At 38.6% G+C, this 22324-nt stretch overlaps 1 protein-coding gene across 4 annotated transcripts in view; it reads right to left on the bottom strand.

The window, feature by feature from the left end:
• The window catches only part of kat6a (K(lysine) acetyltransferase 6A), a 54051-nt gene extending 49926 nt beyond the window's left edge, over positions 1–4125 (bottom strand). For 3 of the 4 annotated variants that reach the window (XM_056254679.1, XM_056254682.1, XM_056254683.1), the window contains exons 1-2: positions 3980–4125; positions 646–1939 (exon numbers count right to left, since the gene is read on the bottom strand). In XM_056254679.1, the coding sequence (XP_056110654.1) occupies positions 646–1275 (630 nt within the window). In that variant the 5' untranslated portion in view covers positions 1276–1939; positions 3980–4125. Of the gene's footprint in view, positions 1–645; positions 1940–3669; positions 3785–3979 lie in introns of those variants that run through there. The other variant, XM_056254680.1, reaches the window with a different exon arrangement.
• Between the last annotated feature and the right edge of the window lie 18199 nt (positions 4126–22324).

The following is a 22324-nucleotide window of genomic DNA, read 5'->3' as shown; positions in this document are numbered from 1 at the left end:
ACAAACAATAGGCTATATTTTTAATTTATTGCAAAATAAGTATAATATACAAAAATTATATATAAAAAAAAAAACATTTTTTGAGAGCGTAGGAAGACCAACTCGATAACATCATTTGCGGTGCTTCATAGAGAGGGCTGACCTCAGGGCTCTCATTTTTTGTGATTTGCTTGCTGCGACTCTCTGATTGGTGGAATTTTCTTATAGCGTCATGATTAATGTAGTTTTCACAACGAATACCGCTGTTAAACACAATTATATAAAAAAATATGTTTGTAAACCCTAACAGACAGCTTCAACAAAAGCATATAACACTGATTAGCAACCTTGTTGCTCACACCTGTCTGTCTTTTAAGAATTATAAGTTATTGTTAAAAATCAGTTTTCAAACCCGACTGTTGCACTCTATAGAAAATGTCAGAAAATGTAACATGCACTTTATGAGGATGCCTTTAACATGCTAAATTATTTCTGGACATTTTAGCGAATGTAAGAAATCCGTTTGCCAACTCTAATCATGTCACAGCTGAGAGCCGGTTTTTGAAACAGAAGTGAAATATAGGTCATCAGAAAAGGAAACTGAAAGTTTACTTTGCTCAATACACGCAGAAAACTTCAAAACATTCAAAAAAAACTTCAGCTCACCCGATCTTGTTCGTGGGGCAGCAGACGCACTGGAGGCAGAGAATCCAGAGACACACAGCCCGTCCCGTCATTATGAGAACTCCTGCTTACCAACCGGAAGAGCGGTCCTTGTTTTACCACCCGCCCGTGAGCTGCGGCCCGCTTCAGAGCAAGCCGGAGCTGCTGGTGGAAAATGCCTGGCCCCATAGAGCCACTGCCAGACAGATAACCTGCAACATCTGCCTGGCATTTCAGAAAGCGTTCGATGCTCTTTAGGGATGATCCACCAGGTTCGTGAAGCCCCTCCAGAGAGCGCTTTATGAGTTTGTTCCAGTCCAAGCCTGGTTTTTTGCTGGAGCTGGAGGTGCTGGAACTGCCTCCACCTCCTGCCGCCCTGGGTTTTGGGAGCGATAAACGTCCAGGGTTATCGGGGTCCTTGTATGAGTTGAGCCCCTTGTTGGACACCTTGAGTATGGAGCCATCTTTAACACTGAGCTCGAGGTGCTCCAGAACCGTCTTGCGGTCAAGCCCATGGGACATTGACACAGCATTGCAGATGCGCTCTTCGGAGGGCCGCTGCTTTTGCTTTTTCACCTTCTTGATGGCTTCCAAGATCCAGGTGGTGTATAACGGGTTGGCCAGCTTCACCATGGCTGCTGTAATACTGCTGGGCCAAAGCCCAACACACTCTCACAACCGCTAGGGAGCACCCAGCGGCCTCAGCCCTGGCGCTGCCTCAACGTCGTTGTCCTCCTCCTCCTCTCTCTTCTTCCAGGAGGCTATCCTTTGTCCCGGGGAGGTGTAGTAAGTCTCTCTGTGCCTGAGCAGGAGCTGTTAGTGAGGGAGCCGATCACCATAGCATAGGCTCCCTAAATCCCCCCCCCCCAACCTCGAAAAGATTCCCCTAACCCAGTGACCCTTCCTCCTGAAGGGCTGCCACACCAAAGCAAAGAGGTGAGGTATGCAACAGGCGGACACAACAGCTACTCCAAGAGAAAAAGTTGCAAGAGCCTTGGGTGTCGTCTTATTTGCCCGTCTCAAAAGCAGTCAGTAAAGTAGAATCCTCGATTCTGACGGTTATTGTTATCCGTTTAGATGGAGCATCTTTGTTAAGAATTGTGACAGCACTTTCGGAGAGTTTCGGTTTCTTCCGTTGAGGAAATGTAAGTGTGAAAATACTGTCCAGCAGTTCGTTCCTTCCTTGTTGATCCTCCTAGCGCTGTTGGAACAAGCGGTCCTGAACAGAACTCTCACTCCAGGAAGCGACGTAGGCTGACCATCTTCCTACTGGGTATTCTTCAGAAACTCCTGCAACCTGCACACAACCAAAAAAAAAAAAACATGAAAAGGATTAGCATCTGAAAAGCACACAAAACACATTGCAACCAACAAAATTATTGAACACTCATCAATATTAATCATCCAGTACATAAAAAGGGCCGAAAACAGAAACAGTTTTACGGAAACACAGCCTCACTAAAGAAGGGTAAAATATCTATATGCATTAAATGCACAATGACAGCAAACTAACTCTTCAGAAATGTTTGGGTCACACTTTATATTAGGAGTCTTTACCTACCATGAACTTATGTTACAAAAATAAATATATATATCGGTACAATGTACTTATTGTCTTCGTGTGTTACTGCAAAACACTTTTGCTGCTATTGAGCTGGGATACTGTTAAGGCTACTGGTATGGTTAGTTTAGTTTTAAGGGTGGGTCCACAGTGCAATTATAGATGTAACTATAGAAATTAATTACAGATGTAATTACATGCACTCATACAGGTCATTTTAAATACAAGTACAACATAAAAACATCTATGTACACAATAAGTGCATTGTATCAAATGGTTAATTGAAATGTTATAGCACATAGTAGTTAAAAACACTTAATATAAAGTGCATCTGAAGGGTGCGCTTTACATTTTTAAACCAAGTTAAGCTTTGGTTTAAACAAGTTTTAGCCAATATTATCAACAATAATAGAACACTTTATTTTACATCCCTGCTACACATGTACTTACTATAGTAATAACAGTAAATCATGCATAATTACAAGCAACTAACCCTAAACAAATCGAAACCCTAATACTATAGTAAGTTAAAATATCACTTAGTACTTATTTGTGTAATTACACTGTAACAATGACACCCTAATATAAAGTGTAACCCAATAATCTAAACAAAAACAACTTGCAAAGGAGAACTGGCTAATAAACTTTTAAAAATACACTATTTTCAATGACAGCAGATCAGTGACAAGGGTTATATTAAAAAATATGTCTTACAACCAGAGTGCCTGAAACATACTTTTTTTAAAAGTTATATGACTGAAAGAAAAGCACTGTTCTTTCATGAACAAAATGTAAATTGTGTAATGCCATGTCTATTATTATAACTTCAAACAGACGTTGAGCAACTTCACAACACCTATGACAGATGGTCAGTCAGAAATCATCTGTAATGAGGTGCTAATCACATGTCAAACTGCAGCAGAAAGGAAAGCACGTAATAAATGTCAACACATGGCTAATAGTAAACAAAACAGAAACGGTTCTTGAACGCTGAAAAAATGTAAACAATATTACAAACAGCAGTTTGATAGTGGCTAAACACCAGTAAATATACTTTACTAAAGATTATTAAGGTATATTTTCCCATTCCAAACGATGTAAACTTTGAAGTAACGAAGCCAGTGCACTGAGCGGATGTTGTTAGCTCCAAAACACAAGCAACGTGCAGCTGAGAATAAGGACAATGTTTCCTCCATTCCTCTCAGCGCCTGAGATTTCACACCATAACAATCTGAAAAAGGACATTTTTATAGACCTTTCCAACCTCATATTCCGTTAAAAAACATCGCGGCCTAACTGAAAACACAATGCCCGTAACCAGTGGCTACCGCGGTTAGCGCGCCTCAGCCGTTACAAAAAAGGGACGCCAAGATTCCTTCCTTCCTTCCCTCGCGCCAACGTTTGACACGGCCGCGCGCGGCCTCAATCTCTGCCTCGGATAAGCGCATGACAAAAAAAATCCTCACGCGAGATGTTCGACTGCTCCTCCGCGCTTCCTCCACCATTTTATCCGCCACTTCCTTCCCCGCTTACTGTAACCTACCCTCCCTCCCCAACCGGAGAGCCTGCGGTGGCGGTGGTAGCGGAGGAGACGAGGCCCGTGAGGGAAGTAGTTAGGCCTCGGCTAGCTCCCCCCACCCTCCCCCTTCATCTCCGCGTACCCCCCGTTCCCTCTACCTTCTCCCGCTCCTTCCCTGAAAGGCAGAACCACGAGTCCAGTTCGGGCTCTCGAGCCGAGAGCATTTTGAACGCTGCGTGTAATTGTGAGCTACTCACCAGAATTTCGGCTCGAGTGGCCGAGGAGAAGGTGCCAGAAAGCGTTCGAAACACAGACAACAACAAGCCCGAAAAATGCAGCCAGAGAGCAGTGGCTCCAGAGCTGACGCCATCTTTGAGTGAAACAGGAGCTTTGCGGGTGGGGGAGGGGGGAAACAGTCGGCGCTAGGGAGCGTCTGCATCGTGCGAATCCGAGTGAGAGAGGGAGAGGCATGGGATAAGAAAGGGACTGCAGCGGGAGGAGAGAGGGGGGATACGGCTGCACACATCTGAAGGGCGAATGTCCGTTGATTCTGCGTGAAATGGAAGAAAGGGACAGATGGTAGAGCGGAAAAAAGAAAAGGCGATGTGGCACGCTTAGGGAACGTCTGAATGTTGCAGTCGCGCCTTGGCAGCGACAAAAGAAATCAAAGCGATGGAGTGTGGTTTTAATGTTAGAGGGTATTTAAAGATCAAAGACGGCCCCTCGACACCTCCCATCGGGGTTCTGCGTAGCCATTCTGCTGTTTTCGTCCCCTGTTTCCAAGAGAAATCATAATGCTGTAAAATAATAAATAAATAAACGCAAACGACAGCGCTTTTGAAAAAGCATATGTTTTGATTTTTGGGAACGGGGACGCACTATATAAACAATGCCTGTGAGAGTCACTACTAGATATGATTATGTAAATTTCCCGCAGTGCTGTATAAGCCAGTGATGACAGGTGACCTACACACACCTTTCCCTTCGGTGCTCCACGCGAGAGATGTTTCAATTTAACACCCACTCGGGAAATGTGAATCTGTTGCTTTAGTGCCATCCCTAGTCATTAATAGAATATTTATGATATGATGTAGTTGCGTTGTAATTGCAGTAATGTTTGAGCTGCGTGAATATATTAATATTATGAATAGCCTACATCATTATTTAGAGCATGCTCTAGATCATTTTTAAAATTCAAAAGAGGAAAGTTAGGAAACATTAGAGTTAAGACTATCATAATTGTTTCAGAATAATTGCAATTATGTAATACATAGGGTCTTTCTTATATGCCATATCTCTGTATTTAATATCACACAATATGTTTGTTTGGTGTTTAAAATATAAAACTGATATCTCTGCTTATTTCAATTTTCTTAATGTGTAAGTAAAATGAGATAATTGTTGACATACTTTGATACATCATAGTAGATCACCTGTAACTACATTGTGTGAATATGACCTTTTATATGGCTAACTGCAGAAACCAATATGGTAAATCAAAGTATACTTGAAAGTCAAAAAGTAAGCCATGTAAGCTATATGGATAAAATATATTATAAATCAATGCACATATTCACACAGTATGTATTTTTGCATGGATTATTTCCTGAACAGCACCCAATATTGACTCACTGCTGTCAAGGACTCCAGACAGCCCATTTTAAATGTATAGGCCTATACTTTATATATTCTTACAAACAGCAGAATGTTGAAGTCGTTCTTGTCTATTCGACAGCTGATACCGAGCTAGCTGGCAGGTGTTTTAAAAACAGGAACTACTATAAGGGAAATGAATTCAGAATTTTCAAACATGGATTTGGTCAAGCTTTGTGTACAAATCAATCTTTTTTTTGTATGTAATACAAAATGGCTCACCTGTTAGACTAAGCTTGATTGAAAAAAGGGGTCACATTTAAACCATTTGTGGCCATTTTTTAAAGCTGCAGTCTTTCGAAAGAATTAAACTCAGTATTGTCTAGGCATTTAATTGACACGCAGTAAAGTCAGCTTTGCCTGCTTTTCCCTTCCACAGTTCTCATATGTATGGGAGTACATGAGGAAAGAGACGTGGCTGGCTGGTGAAGGAAGTTGAGAGTGTGATAAGTCTTCAACATATACTTCTCAAATAGAACCAGTTATTTCAATGAACTGCAGTTATGAAGAGACTTATTAAATGTATTGAATAATATGATGCCACTGATGTTATAAACTAGTAATCACACATACTAAAACCACTATGATGCTGTACAAACAATGTCTGCTTTTTCATCCAAAACACTAGCGGTAAGAAAAAAAAAATACATCTAAATTTTTCTATTTATGATTCATTCGTGCCAGCATGACTCAAGAGTATAACTCACCCAAAGCACTATTATTGCTGATTGTTGACACTTTACCTCAGTATTTGTTAACTTTTATTACACGTTGGTTTCTTTCTGGGCCATACTAATATTTCTCCAATTGTTCATTTTAAAGAGTTGCCTTGCACCTTTAAAGTAAAAATTCTGAAATTCCTTTTGCATGATGAATGTCAAATGAAATGAATCCTCTGTTTTGCAAAGTCCTCCTAATAATTGAATTTATGCTGGTGAAAGTGTGAAAACAGCATCATGTCAACCTTCTCAATGCATGAGGGGGTTCTCCTGTTTTTGAGTGCTACCAGCACTGTCACTATAGAAACACACATATAAAAATAAATAAAGCCGTACTATGAGTAGGTAGCAATGGCATCTGATAGACTTTCATAACACTATGTGGGCGAGCTGTAGTTGCCCTGAAGCACAAACTTCATCAAATAAAGATCATCACAGTTTAATTAAAACATTCAGTTTAACTGTTGGGTCATTCCCGCTTTGGTAAACACAAAGTGTTAACAAGGATCAAAGCATGTTTAATTGGTAAAGAAGAACAAGCATACAATTTGTAGTGAAATAAAAGAGCTGACCTTACATGTGAGTGAAGGCAATTCCTATACTTTTAGAGAAGATCTTCATTTTGGGGTCATCTGATTGTTAGGGTCCAGACCATTCACAGACCAACTGTAAGCATAATTCAGGTCAGAAAAGCTTCCTCTGACCTTTGCCAGTGTTTACTTGAGCTTTTAAAAGGCCCATACTCTTCTGTCAAACATTGGTTTCTCTAATGTGGCGTTGTGGATAAAGATCAGGACTGGTGATGTATGTTGTAAGGGCAATCTTTGTTAAAAAAAACTATCATAATTGTGCCTTTGAGCAAGACTCTTAACCTGGGGGGGATATCCCTGTAACTTAAGATGAGATGCAGAGCATATGTGCCATAGTAAGTTGTGGAAATAAATTCCACAAGAAACATTCTATTCTATTCTATTCTATTCTATTCTATTCTATTCTATTCCATATATAAACTTTATTACAGGCTCTAGGCCCAACAACAGGACATACACACAAAAAGAAGAGAAAAATTTTTTTATTTAAAAGAATTACATAAACATATACAATACACCCTTTTTTTTTACAAAAATCTTAAAAGGCACTCATACCAATGCTTCCATATAGTGTGATTGATATCGGACCGAGCTACACCTGGGACTTGAGCCTTACTATAATATAGTTTCTTGACTCATTAAGTCGACCCATAAACTTAAACATTAGGTTCCTCAAAAGGGCCTGTAAACAGCTTAGCCTCAAGTCACAAAAAAGCTGGAAAAGCTATTCTATTCTATTCTATTCTATTCTATTCTATTTAGGGTGACCAGATTTCTCGGAGTTGAATACGGGACCGACACAGAACCGGGGGGGGGGGGGGGGGGGGGGGTTGGTCTCTCACTCGCTCTCTCCCTCTCTGTCATGCGCGCGCTACACGGTTTTGAACATAACATACATACATATTCACGTAGCCTTTCGAAAACGAAACCTATAATATATAAAAATATATATTAACGATGAAATACGGGACAAAACATGATTTTTTCATAATAAGTCGGGACACTAAACTTAGAGGGTCTGGTCACCCTAATTCTATTCTATTCTATTCTATTCTATTCTATTCTATTCTATTCTATTCTATTCTAAAGCATTTTTGCTAACTGTGCAAATTGCTTAAATGGACAGTTTACCCAAAAATGAGAATTCTGCCATAATTTACTCACCCACATGTTATTCCAAATCTGAATGACTTTCTTTCGTATACAAAACACAAAATAACATACTTTGAAGAATGTTGGGATCCGAATAACATTTAAATTCCATTGACTTTCATTATATGGACAACAACACTGAGACTTTTTAAGTATAAGAACACAGTGATCCAATCCAATGACATTTAGTTTCCATGTACTTCTTGAAGCCATCAGAACTAACAATTCTGGGTATTTCAAGTGTTTTCTCACAAGTCACAACTTAAGTCACGTTTACAGTGGGCCAGATATTGGCTTTGAAGAAAAAGAGACACTTTTGAAGGGGGTTGGGGTGGATGATGACAGTCATGTCCGCACCACAGACATCCTTGGAACTAGTCATTACTGCTTTTGTCCGTGTGAACCAGTAGGCTTCCTGCTGAGGCTGGCTCATGGCCAACTCTCAAAACCCAACTCCAGTCCCAAACCACTGCTCTTTATTTCTCCATAACACACGCAAACCCCTCCCATCCTGGAGCAGATTGAGGCCTATACAACGGAAATTTCCAGGCATATGTAACTGAGAGACCAGGCTCCCCACCCACTTTAACTAATCTATCTGTTGGTTCTCACTTTAAAGTCAAAAGGAATTCAAAACTGGCCATATTTTCTTCCTTTATACGCTGGGGTATGATTTATGATTCATCAGTGTGTTTGATTCCAATGTAATCTTTTATGCCAAAATCATTTTAACTAACAGCCAAATAGCTTCCAAATCTTTCAATTAGTTAAACATAATTTTGGCTCCCAAAAGGCAGAAGCTAACATAAATATGGCCTGATGACTGGGACAAAAAATTGAAAACAAAAAAAAGAATGTCAGAATATGAAAATATCAAGTTGCACCCTATGTTTTTTTATTCAATATTTCATTTCAGTAAAAAAAAATTACATTACGAAGGTTAAATGTGGACATTTACCTCCAATCTGTCCATTTAAACCTATAGTGCTCTTGAAACTGAAGTCGGGCCTGTTTGAGAGACCCAATCCTCCTCCACCTCACTTTCAACTCAATTGAAACACCTCATCCAATCCACTATAGATGTTTTTCATCCCAAAGCCTCTAAGCAGAGAGCAACTTCAGAAAGATCTCTCTGACACTATACTTTAGTTCTGTTTTTCCTTCTCGATCCCTCAAGTGCACAGAAGTGCCCTCCTCATTCAAGTATGAGTGTACTTCTGCCGGTCTGTAGGACCGGTGTTTGTGTCTGCTTGTGAAGAAACTATTGAAAATCTGAATGTGAAACATACAGTGATTTTAAATAGATAGTTCACCCAAAAATCATTTACTCACCCTCAAGTTGTTCCAAACTTGTATGAGTTTCTTTCATATGTTGAACACAAAAGAAGATATTTTAAAGAACAGTGATAATCAAACAGCTGAGGGTAACCATTGGCTTAGTAGGAAAAACATACTATGGAAGTCAAGGGCTACCATGAACTGTCTGGTTACCAACATTCTTTAAAATTCATAAGAAACTCATAAAGCTAGGAACAACTTGAGTGTGAGTAAATGATGACAAAATTGTCATTTTTAGGGGAACTATCCCTTTAAAAGTAAATAGTATGCTACAGTGTTGTGTTTTAAATTCAACATGAAATTGTGTTCACAGCTTTTATATTTTGCTTTTGTAATGTCACATATTTCAAAGTAAAAAGTTCTTTAATGAAAAAATTATGATATAAGGTGATTTTTTTCCATATAGGGAATTGAGACTTGAATGCCTCCCCTTCTGAAACACTGCCAGGATATGTTGTCACTTGAGCAGTCGGCTATTGGCGATTTCAACTGAAAATGAAAGCAAAGCAAGTTATGGCTAACTGTGTCATATTTGATAGGAACATTTCTAAGGCCTCTAAATTGCCAGCATGATCAAAACATTGCTGAAAAACCTGTTGTACACAATCTTCTACAGACCTGTCATTTGTTTATTATGCTTTTTTAAGAAAAAGGCATTTTAGGCCTTCCAACAATGTCCATCTTTAGGTTGTTGTATGAATGCATGTCTTTTGCTGTGAAATCGTGATTGATCTTAAGTAAATGTAATAACTATTGTGTTGTAAGTAATATTTCAGGATGAACAACACTTACTCGACTCAAGCAACTTAGGTTTACTTGACTATCCACATCATTTTTAGAAAAAACGGTAACACTTTACATTACAGTGTCCTTGTTACACATTTTACATGTAGTTTCTATAGTAATTACTATACCAAACCTAATCTTAATCCGGTAACACTTTATTTTACAGTGTCCTTGTTACATTATGTTACATGCACTTAATAACAGTAAATTATTCATGATTACATGCAACTAACCCTCAACCAAATCCTAATCCTATACCCTAACCCTATATGTAGTTACTTAATATTATTCAGTACTTAAATATATAATTACTCTGTAACAATGACACCTTAAAATAAAGTGTAACCCTTAATCCTAACCCTATAAGCACAGTATTAAGCTAATTGATATTACACAGTAATTGCACTCTAACAAGGACACCTTAAAATAAAGTGTAACTGAAAAATCACGTTAGTATCAAATATGATACATCAGGCTTTTGATGATTATTGAGGTTTATTTGTTCATCTCTCAAGTTTCTGCAGATTTCTCTGCTGCACATCCATGATGTGAATCTCCCGTTCCATCTCATCCCAAAGGTGCTTTATTGGATTGAGATCTGGTGACTGTGGAGGCCATTTGAAACTCAAAATTAACTCATTGTCATGTTCAGTTTAAGATAATTTGAGCTTTGTGACATCGCATCCTGCTTGAAGTAGCCATCAGAAGATGGGTTCACTGTGGTCATAAAGGGATGGACATGATCAGCAACAATACTCAGGGAGGCTGTGGCTTTAAAACAATTCTCAATTCTCGATATCCATCCATCCATCCATCCATCCATCCATCCATCCATCCATCCATCCATCCATCCATCCATCCATCCATCCATCCATCCATCCATCCATCCATCCATCCATCCATCCATCCATCCATCCATCCATCCATCCATCCATCCATCCATCCATCCATCTATCTTCTACTTTCCTACATTCAGTTTCACATTGCAGTTATTCTTCATCCTGTTTCCTATTGGAATTCAAATTTAGGAACTGGAATTTCAAAAGCATTCTCAATTCAACCCAGAAATCATAGGCGAAATCATAAAATGAGTTTATCATAAAAGCAAGTCTTTTTTCTCCAGTCATTGTGGAGTAGCCTATTCGCAAAGGGCCAATATCTCAAATTACAAAGAGCAGTCAGAGCAAGGAAACAAAGTCATGGAGCATTTGGTCCCCTGGCAGCCCACCGTCTGAAAAAGAAAAACTCTTTCCAAAAAGTTCTTTACTCAAAGTTTGTTAGTTTGCATTATAATTACAATAGGTGGATGGAAACAGAGACATAAACTACATGCTCTTCACGTGGTCATGTGACAGGCCATAGCTGGAGTGCCGTGTATATTTACAGGGCAGGATACGATGCAGACAACAATGCAACCTAAGACCTTCCTGAATTCCTGCAGGGGCTGTTGGCGGGTATTTCTTCTTTTGAGCAGCAGACAATGTATGCCTCTCTCATTCTCACTCTTCCTCCTCCCTCTCTCCTGTTTTGGAAGTGAGTGGAGGACGCCCTCTCCTACTCTCAGCCCAGCAGCGCACACCCCTTAGGAGCTCTCACTATACATTCCCTTAAGAGCTCATCAGCGTGCATCTGTCTTTTGTTTTACAGTAAAAATTGATGGTGATTCTGACTTCTGAGGTCACGTAATGCCAGACTATATCCTCAAAACACAAGTCAAAACTTTATGCACTTCACCTTGAATGTGAAATGAGTTCATGCCATTATTGATTTAGTGTGTAATTTCAAAGCCATGCATGTCGAGATTATTCAATTAAATTTTCATGCTATTTTGTTGAAAGTCAAAAATAAAAACAGAATAGATATTTATTTCTTTAACAGATGTTTGTGAATGATTCATCAGCGCAAAGACATCATAAATTCCAAAAAAAGAAAGAAAATTTCACACTTTATTTTTTAACCCCCTCTTATTTTTTTAATCAAAAGCCACCCGAATTGAAAATATAAATAGGCTTATATATTATAAAATACTATAATGTTTAAATATATGTCATAAAATTGCACTGTACAATAAAGTTCCAATTGTTAGTCAACATTAATTAATAAATATACGATTTCAGACTTTTTTCTGTCTGGTGGACAATAAAATGGAGGGGAAAAAAATCCCATATATTTGCATCGAAGGAGCATAGGCCAGAGACTTTGCAGTGCGATTTTATGTCTTGGGCCAGCAAGCATTCAACTAGCCACCACCAAGAACACCCAACGGCATAGCAACACCCTGGAAACCATCCACAAACTAAAATCATGTCTGTGACTTTTACAAGGGTACGCATGACTCACATTTATTTTTTTTAAAACCCTGATTTTATGATTTGTGTTTTGGATCTATTTTGAAAGGGTTTGTCCTTCAGGCCAAACTTAACTTGATTTGTTTAGATCATTCTGCATTTTATGTAGTTTAAGTGTAGCAGTCAGATTCATGTTACCCCCAATACTGCTTTGTACTCCTCATTATATCAGCTCTGGCACTCTGATATAAGAGCCTGTCAGTCTAATGAGACTAATCGATATGAAATTGAAGTTAAGAGTCAGTGAAAAGTGTCTTTAATTCAATAGTACAAATCCAAATATGATTAGATCCTGACAGAAATAGCTGAAATGCATTACTATGGCTGGCTGATTGTAGTTATTTATCATTCATGCTCTGTGAGTAAACAAAAAAGCTGTAAAATACAAGGGCAATGTCTCAAATGAAATAAAATCAGCTTCGACAGTACATGGAAAATGAATTACTGTTATTGGATTATGTCCGGTTTCCAGGACACACAGAGACAGCTTTCCTGCTCTCTGAACTGTCTTGATAAATTGTCATTTAACATTGCATTTTTTTATTCATACACAGATATTTTATTTACACAACAATATCTCCCTCTAATAATGCCGTCATTCTTGTCACAATGGAATATTTTCATTGTCATAATTGACATGCAGTCTGTGGGCGGCTGCTCTGGCTTTTGTTTTGATATCTTCAGATATCCTCACAGCACAGACCCTCTGGCCCGGGACAGCGTGACCCCTGACCTCTGACGATCACTAATCTAATACATCAGTCTGCCTCTGCCCATCGCAAGCTGGTCAACAACTCATGACATCACTGCTTAACCCTGGTTAATTTACTCAGTGTGTGCTCAACTAATTCTACTGTAATCAGATAAACTTTTAAAGTTCTGTCAAAACCAACAAAAAAACCCCCCAAATACTTTTAAATGACCTCATTACAGCCAGGCTTCTGAAATATAATCTTTCCTAAATCAATAAACCAGATACATAAGGTTTCTTAAAAGGAATCTAATCTAAGTTAATCTAAATTAACAGCATTTGTGTTGATTTCGACAAAAATAATTCTGACTCGTCCCTTGTTTTCTTAACAAAAAAAAAAAACAGTAAAAGAAAGTAGCAAAAATCATGTCTACAGGGAGGAACTTACAACGGAAGTAAATGGGATATTTTTGGAAGATTTAAAAACAGGAATGTGAAGCTTATCATTATAAAAGCACTTACATTAATTATTCTATTATAATGTGAGTAGGCTAATGTATATTTTGTCCCATTTTGTCTGGTTATCACTGTCAATCACACAGTTGTCAATACAGAAACTTTGCAGTGTACCAAAAAGTTTAGAAAACTAAACTTATAATCGTGTTTCCCTCGTCTACTTGTGATCTGATCGAACAAAACACATACCAGGTGTGACCAGGGTCACTAACAAGCACCTCTGATAGGCTATTGCGTTCAAGTGCTCAACAGATATGATTGTGATTGGCTACAATTATCAACGGTTGTAAAAACATGTTGTAAATAGAAACCTTTAATGCACAGAAAGCAGCATCTAACGTACTGCAGAAATCCTAGTACCGTCAACTTGTTTTTGTATACCAACTGGTATCAGTGGTATCGGTATGTTTGACAACCCTAGTGGCCATACTAAGAACATTTAAAAAAAAATATATATTTACTAATTGGCAGAAGTACTCAATGTAACCCAGGTTTTTTTTTTTTTAAAGGATGGACAAGTGGAACTATATTTTTGGGGTAATCAACATTATGCCATGCTGTCAGTTGAACTTAAAGGGATAGTTCACCCAAAAATGAAAATTCTGTAATTAAAGCTGCAGTCGGCAAGTCTGGCACATTGAGTGGACTTAGGCAAAATTTTGAATGTTTACAACTCTCATTGCCCTCCCCCAGTATCAACGAATACCCTCCCACCGAGTTCATGCTCGTCAGTGCGTGTGCACCAGATTTTCAGTGAACGCGCCCGTCTCATCAGCATCCATCAACACCATGGATTATTTGGAGGTATGCTGTCCTGGCTAATCTACCGATAGATTGCAATTGCTAACGTCATTTATACTCTAAATGAGCTTACTTGATTTTCCGCCATCACTCTTCGTTACTGCGCGAGCTTCCGCGAACTTCAGGCGTGTGCATGTGATTGTAACGTGCGCGAGGGGTGGCGTGTGCTCGATCTGTGATTGACAGTCAGATCTCACACCCCCCTGCGCTGATTGGACCCGATGAACCGGGAGCTGTGGATTTTTGCAAAACAAATAACATGCTTCAGGTGGAGTTAGAAGCTCGGGTTTTTTTTCTAAAACCACTTTATTTGTTGTTCTGTCGGATTATAGTGTCGACTTCACTAAATATGATAAAAAAAATGTTGCTGACGGCAGCTTTAATTACTCACCCTCATGTCGTTCCAAACACGTACGACTTTCATCCCTTTTTGATGAAATTTGAGAGCTTTCTGCCTCTCCATTGACAGCTACGCAACTACCACTTTGCCACTTCAAAAGGTTTATAAAGAGATCGTAAAAATATCCATATGAATTGAGGGGTTTAGTCCAAATTTTCTGAAGAGAGTCATTTGCTTTATATGATGAACAGATTTAATGTATGCTTTTGTTCACATTTAAACATTGATCAGTGAACATAAACAGAAGCTCAACCGAACATGCTTGAGACGGGGGGAACAAACCTCATTGTTCTTGCAGAAGCTCAAACGCGGTGCGTAACACGAGAATGAACCTGATTGGTTCTCACACATCAAGCGAACATGCTTGAGCTTCCGTTTATCATAACTGATGTGTGAGTTGATGAATGTTTATATGTGAATAAGAGCCTAAATATAAAAAGTGATAGAGTCTTTTCAGAAAATTTGGAATAAACCGCTCAATTCATATGGATTAGTTTTACGATCTCTATGAATTTTTTGAAGCGTGAAAGTTGTAGTTGCGTAGCTGTCAACGGAGGGACAGAAGATTTCATCAAAAAAGATCTTCATTTGTGTTCCGAAGATGAACGAAAACCATGGGTTTGGAAGACATGAGGGTGAATAATTAATGACAAAATTTTCATTTTCGGGAGAATTAACCCTTTAAATTGTGAGGAACCCAGAATAATTCTGTCATTATTTACTTACCTTTGTATTAAATAAAAAAAATATATATATACACTCAACTAAAGGATAATTCTGTCATTATTTACTTACCTTTGTATTGAATAAAAAAAAACATATATATACACTCAACTAAAGGATTATAGGAACACCATACTAATACTGTGTTTGACCCCCTTTTGCCTTCAGAACTGCCTTAATTCTACGTGGCATTGATTAAACAAGGTGCTGAAAGCATTCTTTAGAAATGTTGGCTCATATTGATAGGATAGCATCTTGCAGTTGATGGAGATTTGTGGGATGCACATCCAGGGCACGAAGCTCCCACTCCACCACATCCCAAAGATGCTCTATTGGGTTGATATCTGGTGACTGTGGGGGCCATTTTAGTACAGTGAACTCATTGTCATGTTCAAGAAACCAATTTGAAATGATTCGAGCTTTGTGACATGGTGCATTATCCTGCTGGAAGTAGCCATCAGAGGATGGGTACATGGTGGCCATAAAGGGATGGACATGGTCAGAAACAATGCTCAGGTAGGCCGTGGCATTTAAACGATGCCCAATTGGCACTAAGGGTCCTAAAGTGTGCCAAGAAAACATCCCCCACACCATTACACCACCACCACCAGCCTGCACAGTGGTAACAAGGCATGATGGATCCATGTTCTCATTCTGTTTACGCCAAATTCTGACTCTACCATCTGAATGTCTCAACAGAAATCGAGACTCATCAGACCAGGCAACATTTTTCCAGTCTTCAACTGTCCAATTTTGGTGAGCTCTTGCAAATTGTAGCCTCTTTTCCCTATTTGTAGTGGAGATGAGTGGTACCCGGTGGGGTCTTCTGCTGTTGTAGCCCATCCGCCTCAAGGTTGTGCGTGTTGTGGCTTCACAAATGCTTTGCTGCATACCTCGGTTGTAACGAGTGGTTATTTCAGTCAAAGTTGCTCTTCTGTCAGCTTGAATCAGTCGGCCCATTCTCCTCTGACCTCTAGCATCAACAAGGCATTTTCGCCCACAGGACTGCCGCATACTGGATGTTTTTCCCTTTTCACACCATTCTTTGTAAACCCTAGAAATGGTTGTGCGTGTAAATCCCAGTAACTGAGCAGATTGTGAAATACTCAGACCGGCCCGTCTGGCACCAACAACCATGCCACGCTCAAAATTGCTTAAATCACCTTTCTTTCCCATTCTGACATTCAGTTTGGAGTTCAGGAGATTGTCTTGACCAGGACCATACCCCTAAATGCATTGAAGCAACTGCCATGTGATTGGTTGATTAGATAATTGTATTAATGAGAAATTGAACAGGTGTTCCTAATAATCCTTTAGGTGAGTGTATATATATATATATATATATATATATATATATATATATATATATATATATATATATATATATATATAAAAGAGTAACTCGTTATTTATTTGAAAACAAATGTAATTAAAAATTTACTTTTAAAAAGAATGGAATCTGTTTATGGAATGCTTGCAATGCAAACCCGCAATGAAAATCATCTACAACATTTCCACGTCTCTCCCCAACAACTTCTTGTCTGCTTTCTACCATGTCAAATTCCCTCCCAAAAACCATGAAGTATAGGCAACAGGCACTGGTACTGTACCAGCAAACAAAACTACTCATACGGAGACATCGTTTGCAGCAGCTGTAGAGCTCGCACAGTTCTTACATTGTCATCTTTCAGCAGCAGACAGAGTGCGCTGAGGACTCAACAGTTCATTAATAATGGAGCAGCAGGCATGGGTTCCACATCGCTCTACTGAAGTCCGTCCCAATGGAGATGCGGCGAGCACATCCTCCTCGCGTCTCAGGTACTCGCTCACAGGCCAAGGAATATGACTTGACGTAAAGAGAGCACATTTCAAAGAGATAAACAGCAAAGACTGGCAGCCCTGCTGTTTGGATCCTTTGGGCTCCTGGGAAACTAATGATCCGTGATCTGGGCTGCAAACACTAACTTTGTATAGGTTCCTTTCCAAAGTACGGGGGCTCGATCACCTAGAGTTGCTCAGATGTTGTAGCACCACTGTGGCTTCTAGGAAGACATTTGACCCCAACTGAGGAGTTTCTGTACCAGAGCTCTATGTACCAGAGCAAAAACTTGAAATTTAAAAAATGTATTCTGTTTTGTCTCGTCCGTTGGTTATCACTGTCAATCATCGCAATTTCTGACAAACGTGAATGTGTTTACCCAGGGCCGGCGCTAGCCATTTGGGTGCCCTAAGCACAAATGCTTGGTGGTGCCCCCCCACCCCACTCACCCCCTCACCCACCCAAGGAATAACAACCATTCAGAATTTCTTAGTCTGATGAAGCACAATATAATAATTCTGTACATAATTTGTAGGGCTGGGAAAAGATTAATCGCGATTAATCGCATCCAAAATAAAAGTTTGTGTCTACATGAATGATATATGTGTGTGTACTGTGTATAATTATTTTGTATATACACTACCGTTCAAAAGTTTGGGGTCAGTACGATTTTAAATACTTTTAAAATAATTCTCTTCTGCTAACCATGGCTGCGCTTATTTGATTAAAAATACAACAAAAATCAGTTATAGTATTAAATATTATTCCAGTGTAAATCAGCTGTTTTCTGTGTGAATATATAGTAAAGTGTAATTTATTCCTGTGATCAAAGCTGAATTTTCAGCATCACCAGTGTCAGTGTCTTCAGTGTCAAATGATCCTTCACAAATCAGTATAATATGAGGATTTGATGCTCAAGAAACATTAATTATTATTATCAAATTTTGAAACAGTTGTTGGTCTGTCAGTTGTACAGTTTTTTTTTTTTTTTTTTTTAGGATTCTTTGATGAATAGGAAGTTCAAAAGACTTTTGTAACATTATAAATGTCTTTACTGTCACTTTCAATCAAATTAACTATTCCTTGATAAATAAAAGTATTGATTTCTATCCTCCAAAAAATAAAAATAAAATTCTCACTGACCCCAAACTTTTGAACGGTAGTGTATATAAAAACACATTTGCATGTATGTATTTAAGAAATATTTGTTATTTATATATAAAATATTTAAATTTATATATAATATAAATTATATATAAATATATACAGTATATACATGCAAATATTTCTTAAATATATACGTGCATATGTGTGTGTATTTATATATACAAAATAATTATACACAGTACACACACATATATCATGTAGACACAAACTTTTATTTTGGATGCGATTAATCTTTTCCCAGCCCTAATAATTTGACAACTCTGTGAATATGAAAATATACAAACACTGAGATTGTGGGGTTTTTTTTTCTAATTGCAGTTTCACCAACAGATGTCGCCCTTGGGCCTTGGCCTCTTGAAAATGAACGCATTATCCGCATAAAACAACAACGGAAAAACGTATCTAAGCGGTCTTCCTTTTCTTCTCAAACAAACTAACTGCATCTTAAACAGCCCAAGTTTAAAAAATTTCCGGGGGAGAAAGCCCCGGACCCCCGTTAAAATAAAAGATTCAACATGCAGGGCTAAAAAAGCCCCGGATCATTTGCACTACTAGCGACGCCCCCTGGACATGCATACACGACGCAAGGGCGCCCGCGCTACAAAACTAACATTTTTATTTAAAACATTGTCTTACCTGCAAAGCGACGCGCGAGTATCATCCCGCTGTCTATTCTTTTTCCTTTTTTCGCCCCCGACTCTTGGTGCCTTTCCGAGGCCATGTCTATGGTCGGTGTCTGCCAAATTTGACATTGATTGAGGCATAATCGAACAGACCACTGGGAAGGGGGGGCACCAGAGGGAGACGAAAAATGAGATTCACCTTTTTCTCGACTAATTTGGTCTAGGCCTATATTACTTTTGTATTGCTTTTGTATATTAACATGCTTTAGACATATTTTATTTGTTATTTATACTAGTAGCCTATTTTGATGATTTTTCACGACCCAGATTTTTTGGTGCCCCCCCAAGCACTTGGTGCCCTACGCGCAGCGCGTGATGTGCGTGTGCGGAGCGCCGGCCCTGTGTTTACCTCGTCTACTTGTGATCTGATCGAGCCAAACGCAGGTGTGAACAGGGCAACTGACTACCTCTGATAGGCTATTGCGTTCACGCGCTCAACAGATATAATTGTGATTGGCTACAATAATCAATGCTTGTATGCTGTAAAAAGAAACCTATGATGCACAGAGAGGAGTGGACCTGAAAACAGTGCAAAGGTTAAAAAAACGCATCAGGTAAATGTGAAATAAGGCAAGAAATACTCTAAGTACACAAACATAATTATTTTGCTAATGCATCGCAAGTGGTACATATTTAATAAGCATGTATTCTTGCTTTACTGTGGCAATAGACTCAAATGACACAGTCTGTGCACTAACCATTATCAAAACCATATCGATCAAAAGGGATGCATATTTATATAATTAAGAGCACACAGGTGTTTTCTTATCAGTCCATCAGCAAACAAAGGGTTAGAGTTAATACAGGGAGAACTTTGACAATTTGGCAGTTTGCCAGGTTAGAGACATAAAACCTAAAAAGATATTAGGCCAACTAATTCGTTAATCAGAGAGTTTCTTGTTAGTTAATAGTAGTTACTATAATGTTAGTAGTGCGCTACTCATTTGTTACTGTGCTGTTAAAGTGTTAAAGCTGCTCAACCACGACAGCAGCAGAACTGAAGGAGAAAATTGTAAAACATACGCTAATCCCTATATAGTGCCCCTTGTGACAGCACTGAGTAATATGAACGCTGAATGGAAAGCATAGATGGAGAGTGACAGTTATGTGCAATGGAACAGACTAGAAACAGACTTTACACGTTGTGAATAATTCAGCGACGCAGCAGATGACACTTGGAAAACGTAAACACTCAGCCCACCAGCTCAAACGTTTGACCTCAGACCACTTTAATCTAATCGTGGTATGAGACACTCATAATCAATTTTGCATGAGTCTTTCTGTTAAGGATCTAGTTAAAGCATCACTCTGGATGGAATAGATGATGGGCGATAAGGGATGTGAAATGTATGCATTATTAACAAATAAAGGAAGACAGGCGCTCAACGCTTAGCGCGGGCGTAGGCGAGAAAATAATGGGCAGAACAAAGTGGAGAGTCCTGAAGCTCAATGAGATGAACTCTCTCTAGTCTCTCTCTCCAGCTGTCGGCTAGTACGTTGTCTCGGGGGGTTGCCACGGTGACAAGAGGCCACATGTCTTAAAGGGCCTCAATTTGGTCAAAGGACCCCATTGTTCTGGTGCTAAGCTGCCTTCCCTGGGCCTGCAGGATGGGGGAGAGGGGTTTCCCTCCTTCACACGCCACGAAAAATAAAAAAAAACACTTAGCACAATCATTTTAACCCCAACACTGGCACACACCCACACACACACGCAAACAACACATCACCACCTGCACCACTGAGTGCTTACCGTCAGACGTTCAAGGGTGTTAACACCATAGACTGTAAAAAATAGGTTAACACAGAAGGTCAAAAAGAGCACATGATAAATACAATAACCCTAATGTCCTAATTAAAGTAAGGCCTAATCCTGGCTTAATCTAAGACCCGTCTGTGAAACCAGGACGAAATGTCTAATCACTGTCAATTAGCTGATTTGTTGTAGTCAAACTCAAACTTAGGTCATTGTAAACTCATGTAAAGTGAATGTAGTTATTCTAAAATTGGGAAAAAGTAAAACTCTGTGATCATGCATTCTCAAAAAAAAAAAAAAAAAAAGAGAGAACGTTTTTATCCTGTTGTAGTCAAATTTGTGTTGGCCTGTGTGAGGATGTGATAGCCTTACTTATGGCCTCCACTAGATGGCAGTGTTCTATTACTACAAGAAAACTGCCTGGCCAGACCCAATTTCAATTGCCATTTTAAGACCTTAAACTAAATAATAAAACAATTCTTAAGCTGCATTGGAAGCACGATTTGTGAAAAGCTATTGATCACGTACAGCAAAGGTGTAAGTCCATGTTCAAATAATGCCTCTGGATCTCTGAAACTGGAGACTGACTACAGGACATAAATATTTAAACGCTGTTGCAGTGCTATTTCGACTACAGCAGCACTGCTGAGGATTGATTCACATAAAACATAATGTGAGTCTAAACAAACACAGCTGAATCAAGGCTATGAATCAATGGCTAGAGTAATTATTTCCACGTTGTACTCAGTTTTGTGGGAAAAAAAAAAAAAAACGTAAATATAACTGTTGTAAATATATAATTATATTGAAGCCCTATTGTGCTCTATTCACTCATAAGTCCCCCTTTGAATTGTCCATTAGATTTTAATACAGTTGGCTCTTTGTTCAGCACAAACTCAATTACAGGTGTAGTACACAACTGAGAAGAGTGCCAGTTTAAACCCCACCGAGGGAATCAGACATGTTGCGCTTCAAAAGATTGTTAGTCTTATTCCAAATTGTTTTTAGAAATGACTGACTGCAATTTTAGAGTGTGCTTCATACATTAATTTCAAATGTCAAGAACATGTCTAGACTAGACCATATTGCACCCCCCAAAAAACCCTGAAACAAGAAATATTTTAGAACCATTAAAATTTCTGAACATTTTGTTTATGCAAAATAAACAAAGCCTTTTTAAAAAAAATATATATATAGTTATGTCAATTAAATATAAACTACAATATACACACACACACAAAGTTATGCATTTGTATACTGCAAAGGCTTTTTAAAATTGTTTTAAAAAAAATTATTGTATAACTAACTACTGTATATTAGTAGTTAGAATAACAAAATGCATTACGGTAATGAAAAATGTGCTTAACCGTTATGAAAATGAATGTCACAAAACATTCACACACAAAAAAAATTCTCTTGCTTTTGGGTTGAAATATGATCCAGACATGTTTTCATAACATTCA

Source organism: Rhinichthys klamathensis, unplaced genomic scaffold (genome assembly GCF_029890125.1).
Source record: "Rhinichthys klamathensis goyatoka isolate OS25496 unplaced genomic scaffold, OSU_Roscu_1.1 h1tg000114l_1, whole genome shotgun sequence".
NCBI lineage: Eukaryota > Metazoa > Chordata > Actinopteri > Cypriniformes > Leuciscidae > Rhinichthys > Rhinichthys klamathensis.
Note: the sequence above shows the minus strand (reverse complement) of the source record. Positions and strands in the feature narration are given on the sequence as shown.